A 10,780-nucleotide genomic window follows, 5' to 3' on the forward strand; every position below is an offset into this window, starting at 1 on the left:
AATGACCTGGCTATCACAAGCCGTGAACCATAGGCAATGAAACGTTCAAGTTGGTTTTGTCATATAAGATGTAATTATTGGAATGTGGCAGGGGACCATAAAGCATGCTCCATTCATGCTTTCAAAGCGCATGAGACATATAAGGTGATCATGGCTGTAACTGAAGTAAAAGGGGGCCATCCTAAGTTGGGATGCAAGTCCAGAAGCAGGTGGAATTGGGTTTTGCTGTCTCAAAATTGTACTGTGTGTACAACTATCCTAAAACAGTTTCAACTGTTGATGTTGTGCTTCCAGATTATACACAGACCCACTGACATGTACGCCAATGCAAATCCACGGTTTGCAAGGTTTTTGGATAGCTGGGTGTATCGACCTAATTCGTGACCATCAAGATGACATGTCTTCGGGACCGAGACAGCGTAAGGTAGAAGAAAGAGGGAGCACGTGATCCAGTCCGCAAATCATGTAAGGGGCACGGAATCTGGAGGGGCATAGGGACCAGTGTGGTTTCAATGGCCCAAAGGGAAGCGAATAAATAAGGGGCATAACGGAAATGCGATAACAAAGCGATATATCAAGAGATAGTTGGACAATTAGTGGTCGTGTAACTAGAAAGAAGATCGTGGGATAAATTAGCGGTTAGAGAGAGGGGGTGGTTAGAAGATATATAAAATAGGAGAAATGTGAAAAAAGAGAGGGAGGAGTGAGGAGACAACCAGAGGAGAGGACATCTAAAGAGGAGGAGAATCCAAGAGTAGAGAGAGAGAACTACGGCCGCGACTTGATCCTCCCCGGAAGGGGAATGCGTAAGCAGTACTAAATGGGTTCAGTTGAAAGGTTCAAAAGAGAGAGAGTCTCATCTTTGAGAAGAGACAGAGGAGAGGGAGGTGTGAAGTTAAAGGGTACTAACTGGGTTCACACACTGGGCACGGCTGCAGCTTACAAAAGAAGGAACCTGGTTAGTTGGGCTGCCTAAAGTTGAGGGCTCCGATCCATTTTTCCGAAAACTAGAGATGTATCAAGAGTTCAATACATGAATTGCACTAGATCGAAGTCCGACCAAAGTTGGATTTAATCAACGCTTTAGCAAGACCAAGCTGCCAAGGAAAACAGATATACTACTTGCTAATTAACTTCCCATAGTTTATGGAGTACTCTACCCATTCAGGCTTTCAAGCAACCTAATTTTTTTTCTACAAATTTGTGTAGACATTGACAATCGCTGACTAATCATTTAATTAACCATAATTTCGATGACCAAATCTGCATCCAAAGTATTAAACCATAAATATTGACGACTAGATTAACATTCATTGTCATCGGCAGACCGATTCAGAGGCCCAAGCCAACATATATTTGACTAGGCCCATCGGGCTGAGGTTGGGCCAGCTTAAGTTGTATCCACTGTTCTAAAAATCGGTCTAGGTGGTCGGTCTCTAGGCGTTAGGCAGTGCCCAACCGACTCGCCTAGGCCAAATCGGTGGATCAACTAGGCGGACCGATTAGGTGGGCTAGGCAGCCTCTAGGTGGTCCAGTTATTATTATTATTTTTTTTTGAATGATTAAATGTCGAAAATTAAAGGCGCGTGTAGGCTTAAGATTTGAATGAGTTTAAAAGACTAGAGTCTAATGTAAATTATATGTCATTATAACAAAGATTATGTTTTTATATAAAGTCGATATTTTTCAACTATTACGCATTTTTTGTAATAAGTACTTTTGTTTGCATTTATTTTTTGAATTATAGTAAATGATTTTCTTCATTTCTTATAGTATAGGTGTGTATTACTGTATATATTAGGAAAAAAAACCGCCTATCACCTAGCCCCTCTAGGCACTGCCTAGAATGCCTAGGCACTAGGCGCTCTCGGAGTACTGAGTAGTGACGCTTTTATTTTCTTGTAAACTATTCCCTTAGAAGTTGATCAGCAGCAAGACGGTAGTAACTGGCCAGTGGCCACCCTTGGTCAGTTGGTCAACACTCGAAAGCCACAAATCCCCGAACTTTCTTCATTTTTATATATACTCCAAAAGCTTTCTCTCCTCGTATCTCTGCGCCACGTTTGCATAAAGGTTTGATTTGGACTATACTTGTTTTCATCATTTTGCATTACTAATGAATGATGATGATGAATAACCTGTAGCTTAAATTTTGTGTTGTTTTAGGAATAGCATGTAGCTCAGTTCTTTTGTTGTGTTTGTATTGTAGTGAATATAACAATGAGTTCAGAAGGTGGAAACGAGAATTGCTTGGGGTGGGCAGCAACAGATCCATCTGGACTACTTTCTCCTTACAAATTCAGTCGCAGGTACGTGCACCATTTGTTCTGATTGTAGTATACAGTTCTTCCAATTGCTTTATTCGCAACGGAATTGTTATACCAATGAGACTATTCGAATTAGTTGAATTGGTCTAGATCGAAACATTAATTACCATACACACATTTAAATCTACAGGGTGCTCAGACCTGATGACGTCTCAGTAACAATCACACACTGTGGAGTCTGTTTTGCCGATGTTCACTGGACAAGAAATATTCAGAGCGACTCGATGTATCCTTTGGTCCCTGGGTAGGTGTTGCTTTTCATATATTATTTAAAAGGTTTGTTTACCTGCTAGCTATTCTAACTAATGGCTAATGCCATGATGTTTTTGCATACCAGACATGAAATTGTCGGCATTGTCAAAGAAGTTGGTTCCAACATTCACCGCTTTAAAAGTGGTGACCATGTGGGAGTTGGAACATATGTAAACTCTTGTAGAGAATGTGGGTACTGTAACGATGGCTTAGAAATTCATTGTGAAAAGGGTCCAATCTTCACGTTTAATGGTATTGATGTGGATGGTACAGTCACAAAAGGAGGATACTCCAATTACATCTTAGTCCAAGAAAGGTAATTCGGTTCAACTTGTGCTTCTTATAAGCCTTGTGTTGCTTATAAGCCTTGTATGATGTTTTACTATATACAGTATTTAACTGGTAAATCTTCAACTTCTGTTTGCACTAGTTTCCAAATAATGATCCGTCCTGTGAGGGTGCAAGTTAAGAATCTATGTGGTGATTTATCAACCTCCAAATTTGTGTTTTTCCTTTTTCGTTTTAGTACGTGCAGCGTTTGTGAGTGGTACATAATTCTTTCTTTGGCAAGGCAAAGTTGCGATTTAGGATGAAGACTAAACTAGCTGGCATCCGCCAAAGAATGATGTCTCCTTTTTGTCGTACTGTATTCCTCATTCTCAATATATGTTTTGTGCAAAACCAAGTGGTGTATTTGTATTTATGAAGAAAAATATGAAGTACAATCATAGGCATTAGACCCTTGCAGCCTTACATTGCGGGTTTTCAATTCTACCGATGAGAGTTCTTATGTCCATCACCCATTTATCATTGATTTCAAAAACCATGAACTATATTGCCGGTTTGGTTTTGCTTTTGTCCCGTTGCCTGTCATCCACTCCTATGTTTGCTACCTTCTTCACAATATCATTGTGCTTTTACTTATAAATAGGCATGGAAAAACTTGAGCAAGCCCTCACAATATCCGGTGGTCCAACCTTATGTACTCTAATATTTTGTTTTGAAATTCCTCTGCCTATTTTACAAGTTTGAAGTTCTTTTCTTCTGTTAGAAGGAGAATTTATATTGAGATCAGACTTGTCAGGAATAAATTTGGTATTTTGTTCTTCCTGATTACATAGGTATTGCTACAGAATTCCTGACAACTACCCATTAGCTTCAGCAGCACCTTTGTTATGTGCTGGAATAACAGTTTATGCTCCCATGATGCGCCATAAGATGAACCAACCGGGTAAATCTCTTGGTGTGATTGGGCTTGGTGGCCTTGGTCATATGGCAGTGAAGTTCGGAAAGGCTTTTGGATTACATGTAACAGTTCTCAGCACAAGTACATCTAAGAAAGATGAAGCCCTGAATCTCCTTAAAGCTGACAGATTTGTGCTCACAACTGACAAACAACAAATGGAAGTAAGTTATAATATAATGGTCTTTTTTTTTTTGAAAAGATATTGATAATACCCATTGGTATTTAGATTCACATTAATCTGCCTCTTGAGCTTGCATAGCTCTAATATTATCTCCTGACAGTGATACGTTATATGAAAGAAATGAGAAGCTTTTGAATGGTGACCAAGTTTTCTATAATGTGTAGGCTGTGGCGAAGTCTCTTGACTTCATAGTTGATACTGCGTCTGGTGATCATCCCTTTGATCCGTACATGGCACTCTTGAAGACTATGGGTGTTTTGGTCTTAGTGGGCTTTCCAAGCGAAGTTAAAATTCATCCCGCAAGCCTTAATATGGGTTAGTTATCTGTTTACCTTCCAATTCTCCACAGTATGGTAATTATTTGTTATTTGTTGAATTAGTGTTTCTGAAACTGGTTTTTATTGATGAAGATGTTAATAATGCATGGTAATAGGCTGTTAGTGGTCGTGCCAGTACTAAAATAATTTCCTTTCTTCTTGGTAGGTTCCAAAACTCTTTCTGGGAGTGTAACGGGTGGTACGAAGGATACACAGGAGATGTTAGAATTCTGTGCTGCCAACAAGATATACCCGGAGATTGAAGTTATTCCAATTGACTACATAAATGAAGCACTTGAGAGGATGGTTAAGAAAGATGTCAAGTATCGTTTTGTGATAGATATTAAGAATTCCTTAAAATGAATGTTTTCACAATAAGAAAAGAGTTCCATTAGGTATTGCATTGTATGCAAGCCAGAACAGAAATCAGTAGTACATTGTAATAATTTTATAGAGGGGTTATGAAGGATTTTATCTAGTAGCTGTTAAATACGGTCCCATTTGTACTTATCTTGCTCGGAATAAGTGACCTGCTTTCAATGACTCATTTTTAGTTTGTATTAATGAAATCGTGGTTTTGGGATTTGTTCACCTTCGTCAGTAATAATGGAACCAACAACGAAGAAGCTTTCTTCTCCCTCTACTCAAAACAAAACCACAACAACATAAAAGGAGACCACCACCCTCTCCCACTTTCTCTCTCCAAGAACAACAATTCGACCCAACCAAACCCGTTAAAAATACACCCATCATACCCACCGACCCTTCCGTGCAGTGTTTAGAAAATCAGACCGGACCGGTGGTTGAACTGGGGTCCGACCGGAATTGGTAAATTTTCGGTTCGGTTCAATTAAAACTTGAGTTTATGGTTGGACTCTTGGTTTAAGCTTAAACAGTGGTTGAACCGGCAAACCGGTTCAGTTCTAAACCGGATCACCTTTATATCTATATATATATATTTTTTTCTTTTTTTGAAAAATTGATAATGTGGGGAGTTGAAAAACAGTGATTGACATCTAGAGTTTCAAAATAACTACCAGAAATGAGGAATGTAACTTTATTTATAGTCAGATTCTCTCACTAATACAAACAAGAACTCCAAAAACATCAAATCTTATCCTGTAATTACAAATTCAAAATTCTGCCATTGGAAAATTACAATGTGCAACAAGGTATCATAGTAATTAACCAATGAACTTGTACATTCGTATATATCCATGATTTCTTATGACTCCATATTCTCCCTGACACCGGCTGCTAGCCTTCTCACTGACTGGTCATCGAAAGATGGATCTGTCTCCCTTATTTTTGATACATAATCCATCGCTTCTTTGTATTTTTGTTCCTTACAGTGGCCATCAACAACAATCTTGTAGGTTAGCTCATTGGGTCTGCACTTCCGCTGCATCATATAACTGATCACATCATGCACATCCACAAACATTCCCTTACAAGCGTATCCAGCAACGAAAGTATTGTACGTAAAAATGCAAGGCCTGATTCCCATAGCTATCATCTCTGACATTGTTCTCAGAGCCTCCTGCATGAGTCCTTGCCTGCAAAACCCTTTGATCAGTGTTGTAAGATACAAGGTCTGGTTTCAATTTAGCTTTCTGTAGCCCCTTGAGGATCTCTTCTGCTTTCTAACAGTCTCCGCCACGTGCATACATGTCCATCAAGATGTTGTAGGTAATAAGATCTGGTTCCAAACCACTTTCATGGATTACCTGCACCATTTCATGTGCTTGGTTATACATCCTGTTCTTTGCAAATATGGAAAGCATTGAATTGCAGAGGACCAAGTCAGGTTTGTATCCTTTCTTTCCCAACTCTTTGAATGCTCTCTCCATGCCCCTCAGTGCTCTGCACTTGGAATTTGCAAGAACGAGGGTTCTCAAGAGCATCCAACTTGGGAAGATCTCTCCACTGTAGATTTCTTCTTCAATTGCCTCTATCCCTCTAATTCCCCCCCCCCTTTTGCATAACAATGAAGCATCAAGGACAGTGATGTTTCATTAGGCTTGAAGTCCTCTTCATGTCCAAAATCACTGCTTCTGCTGCTTTCCAATCACCTCTGCGGGCCAGCGCATTCAGAAGTGAATTGTAGGTAGTAACTGAAGGGCTAAATCCCACTCTGATAATCTCATCAAGGTATACCTCTGCGATATATTGCTGAAGGAGCAATATTCAGATTACCTCGTTCCTTGCCTAAATTAGACTCCTGTCTTTTCTACAGTAAAGAATAAAGTATTAATGAAGTGGTACATAAAATGAAATAAAATAAAATTGAATCCACTAAAATGGAGCGGTAATGGTAGACGTGATAGATGAAGTTTTTGCTTTCTTTTGAGATGAGAGAACGAAGGAATTGTGATGGAGCGGTAATGGTAGACGTGGTTGTGGGGTAGTCGATGGAGAGAGGGTGGATGGTGGTGGTGGAGAGAGGGTGAATCCGAAATAAATTTTAGAGATGGTGGTGACTGTTTTTCGGAGAGGGTTTTTTTTTTTGGGAAAGAAAGAAAATAGAAATAAAGAAGCCGCCTCTTTCATTTTTTCCGGGGAATTTCAGTTGAGGTGGGCTGGTGGGCTTAAATTTTTGGTGATGAAACCCAACAAAGGCTTGCCGTTTATAGCAGTACGCAATCATTAATTATATCTTGTATGTTTTCATGTCTCGACTAATTAATAGTTAGATTATTCTCTTATTAATATCAATGCACTACGTTTATCGTCTAAATAAATCTGTGAAGAGTTGTGCTATAAAAAGACAGCTCTTACTAGGGATTTATATTTTCGTTTGCTAAAATTCAATCAATCTAATAAATATAAGAACTTCACGATCATATTGTCGAGAAAGCTAGGGTTACCTTTCCCTTGTGCTACTCGTAATTAAAAGAGAACTATAAACTGATTTAACTAGGATAACCTACAACGGTCTAGGGTGGATTCGAATGTCATAGTGTTTTCTTCGTTAATAGTTAATCCTTTTAATTTATTGCTTTCGTAGTAATTAGTTAATTTTAGTTAATAGTAATTCTAAACTTCCTTAAAACAACATTGTTCGAATTAGTTAAGTATAATTTTAATACTCGTTTGTCCGAAGTAGCAATCCCTGTGGGATCGACCCGTTTGCCGCAACTATTTTCAACGATAGCTGTGCGCTTGCGGTTTAACTAGGATTAGATTAGTCTATTTAATTAGACGGTTTAATTTCTTATCAATAAACAAAAAGGAAAATAAAAATTAACCACCCATGGACCGTTGTTCATCACCATACATTCGTTCTCATTGCAAAGAAAGTCGGTTTCGACATGTTTTGGCGCCGGTTTCTCTATTTCTGTTGTTGTCATTCTCTACGATAATGAATTGCATCGTTGTTGACTACATTGGACCCTTGTTGGGAAGTGTTGTCCATGTTGATGTTCAAACTTACCAATATCAAAAGCCCTTAAATGAAGTAAATCATTGAAGTGTTGGTGAGCAGAAAGAAAAATAGTATAGGCACACGTCAAGTTACTCGAGTATTAAAAGTGAATGGCCTAATGTGATGGGCCGAATACTCGTATAGTGGCACGACGATCGGGAGATGTAAAAGCACATTCATTTCGGTGCAATACTATCAAAACCAGTGCTAGTAAGAAAGAGTGAATAGTGTCATGATCACGCTGTCACATATATGCATACCATAGCAAGCACAAAAAATCGAACACATAAGGTAATTCAATTTTGAAGGGCATAATGTACCGAGTACAGTACGACCAACTAATGCATTTTCATTCCTCTTCCAGGCTTTGCTTCTAAAATCTCATTTTCAATTATAACATGCTAGAATTAAATTATAATAAAGAGGTGTATGGCATGTTGGATGCGAATAAAGAAAACAATAAAGAGACAAGGACAACAGTAACAGGGAACAACCAAGGCGTGGATTAGATTGTCCTTAAGGAAAGATTTCGCCCCTTCCAGTGGTTCAAAAGGCAACAGTGCGTCTTCTCCTCACAGGATACAATGGTTTAGCAGATTGACTTGCACTCGAACATGCTGCTCTCTAGAACGGCGATATAACTTTCTTTAGCGGCTAACAGTAAGAAGAGAACAAGATGAGGCTAGGGTTTGTAATGTGCGAGTTATGTTTCTTTGGAAGTAATCTATATGGACGCATAGTCCTGATTATATAGAGGTAAGGTCAGTCACAGTCGGTTTCCAAAACAGAAAAGAAAGCCTACTGGGAATAAACACACACATAGAAAGCCCAAACCCAAGCCCAAGCCTGAACCTGACCTGACACAAAATGACACAACACGACTTGGCTCGATTCGGTGTGGTGCGGTGCAGGCGGGCGCTCGTGCGTGTGTAGCTTTGGGTGAGTCTTCCCTCCTAACACAAAAGCCTTTGTACCCTGAGGGCACGCCCTTATGGTAGAGGAAGTCCTCATATACTTACTTAGCTAGTGGTGGATAACCAATATGGGACTATCTTCTATGCACAAAAGTGGAGAGAACACTCTATGTTCTTCTCTTCCACTTTGCACACACATATTAGTACTTTGAAATACAACAGAGATTCCAACAATCCCCCACTATTTCAAAATACTAATAGTCCCCTACTATTTTGAAATAGGATATTACAAAAGAAATGGGTTAACAAAATACCAGAGAGAATCGAAAAAGCAATGCCTAAGATACTGGTGCCTTACGGGCTTAAACCAGTCATAGGGTAACATGTCTTATCTCACGTGAAAGTGGTAGATATAAAATATTTGAACCAACATTCCCTTATAGTAAAATAGATAACATGCACCCACACTGCTATTTCATTATATGCCAGTTCTGCGGTGTTGCGCTTTTTGGCCCTGCGCTACCTGTGTTTCATGAATGCTCTAGGATACATGCTTAAAAATCCATAAGAACCGACCAAGTTCTACATTCATATATGTGGATGTTCATCAAATGTACATTGCAGTTAAAATACATTATCTCATAATAAAATGGACTATGGATTCCAATAAGAGTAAAATAACTCATCCTTACTCATTACAATTCTAGTTATACAATGTATACGCAAATACTATCTCGTCATAGGGTGGGACGTCTCAAAATAAAAGACGATAGTATATTAGAGTGACTAGGTGACTTGTTTTTCCCTTTTAACCTACCTTTATGGGATTTCCAATCACACAGGTAGGGTTGCCTGATGTTGCCCTATATCTTAGGCAAAAAGTCCTATCCCCTTGACATTTCAACCACTTGCCTCCTGCTAAGCGGTTTTGTCGAGGATCTCACACCCGAATTTCGGCGAGTTCATCTGAAAAACAATATTTGTTCCCCACTCTTCAATCTTCAAGGTGTGACACACTCTTTAACTCCCAAAAACCCATAAACAGTTTAAATATCACGGATAATTAAAACCCAATAAAAATTTTCAATTACACAAAAGTCCTCTTCATTACAAAAATCACAAATAAGATTAGGTTACAAATCTCTTTTCAATAACTCTTTATTTAAAATTACAAATGAAAATACAAATAACATTGTCTAAACTGAAAATCTATATCACCTCAAGGGAAAACAAAACCTATCTTGAAATCGACGGCTAACGCATAAACCACAAGCAAAAGAACCAACCTTCTTCAACACTAAACATGTCAAGACTTATCAACTATGTTCATTTAATGAACACACCCGATAAACAAACATGCCGTCGGGTCGACATTATAAAAAATGCTGGTGTGAGTAGCTCTAAAATACAACATATACTTATACATATACATACCGCAATCCATAAAGGCGTTAGTTCCTCCACCGAAAAGCTTAACTCCCAACAACTAATCGACATCCTTAAGTACAATAAGTAAGGCGGTAGTTCCTCCACTAAAACGCCTTAACTTCTCACTAACCACACAAAAAATCATACGCATAATAAAAAGACATTTAGTTCCTCCACAAGGCGCCTTAGGTTCTAACTAAACTAATAACCAGCCAAGCATATTCTATACTTACCTCCTTTCATGCTCAATTACAGAGTAGGTCGTCTCTGCACAAGTAATTAGTTTGACCCACCCTTCTGCAAGACCATATACAATCATCTATCTAAAGATATATCATTAACCAACATATTACCATAATTATATTATTTAAGATTTTCTTTGCATGTCCCTAAAATCACATCGTATCTATGTCTTACCTAGTTTCCCTGGCTACCACAATCGCTACCCAATACCGAACATGTACATCCACATGCCTCCCCTTACATAATGAACCACTCTGTGCGTAACTACCCTGAGTGGGATGCCGCACACCAGGTAACCCTCACACGAAAGCCATTATGTAAGTACTGCCACTATTCGGCATAAAATATCGCGCGTCTCGTTCTAATTTTGCGAACGGAATAATCAAACCACTATTCAGCTACGCCAGAAGGGCCATTCAGATTCACTGAAACGCCAGAAGGGCCAATC

The 10,780-nt window shown here is 38.9% G+C and overlaps 2 protein-coding genes across 3 annotated transcripts; one reads left to right on the plus strand and one right to left on the minus strand.

Moving 5' to 3' along the window:
- The first annotated feature begins 1,823 nt into the window (after window positions 1-1,823).
- LOC147496066 (putative cinnamyl alcohol dehydrogenase 1) lies at window positions 1,824-4,908 on the plus strand. 2 transcript variants are annotated; one of them, XM_086564848.1, is made up of 7 exons: window positions 1,824-2,073; window positions 2,210-2,309; window positions 2,458-2,571; window positions 2,665-2,895; window positions 3,701-3,986; window positions 4,171-4,321; window positions 4,490-4,908. In XM_086564848.1, exons 2-7 carry the CDS (start codon window positions 2,221-2,223, stop codon window positions 4,684-4,686), a joined length of 1,068 nt encoding a protein of 355 aa, XP_086420974.1. In that variant the 5' UTR covers window positions 1,824-2,073; window positions 2,210-2,220; the 3' UTR covers window positions 4,687-4,908. The 2 variants fall into 2 exon arrangements, with proteins under 2 accessions (XP_086420974.1, XP_086420975.1); XM_086564849.1 differs by having other exon boundaries at window positions 1,910-2,068; window positions 2,207-2,309.
- A 640-nt stretch (window positions 4,909-5,548) lies between these two features.
- LOC147496067 (pentatricopeptide repeat-containing protein At5g25630-like) lies at window positions 5,549-6,173 on the minus strand. The gene is made up of 2 exons (XM_086568517.1): window positions 5,992-6,173; window positions 5,549-5,879 (listed from the first exon to the last, which is right to left on the minus strand). The coding sequence occupies exons 1-2, from the start codon at window positions 6,171-6,173 to the stop codon at window positions 5,549-5,551; spliced, it is 513 nt and encodes a 170-aa protein (XP_086424643.1).
- Between the last annotated feature and the right edge of the window lie 4,607 nt (window positions 6,174-10,780).

Source organism: Coptis chinensis, chromosome 6, assembly GCF_015680905.1.
Source record: "Coptis chinensis isolate HL-2020 chromosome 6, ASM1568090v1, whole genome shotgun sequence".
NCBI classification, from domain to species: Eukaryota; Viridiplantae; Streptophyta; class Magnoliopsida; order Ranunculales; family Ranunculaceae; genus Coptis; species Coptis chinensis.

Coding starts and splice junctions, on each gene's coding strand:
- LOC147496066 (XM_086564848.1), top strand. CDS start 2,221: ATGAGTTCAGAAGGTGGAAACGAGAATTGCTTGGGGTGGGCAGCAACA. Junction 2,310..2,457: donor CCTTACAAATTCAGTCGCAG/GTACGTGCACCA, acceptor TTAAATCTACAG/GGTGCTCAGACCTGATGACG. Junction 2,896..3,700: donor TACATCTTAGTCCAAGAAAG/GTAATTCGGTTC, acceptor CTGATTACATAG/GTATTGCTACAGAATTCCTG.
- LOC147496067 (XM_086568517.1), bottom strand. CDS start 6,173: ATGGAGAGAGCATTCAAAGAGTTGGGAAAGAAAGGATACAAACCTGAC. Junction 5,880..5,991: donor TACAACATCTTGATGGACAT/GTATGCACGTGG, acceptor AGGGTTTTGCAG/GCAAGGACTCATGCAGGAGG.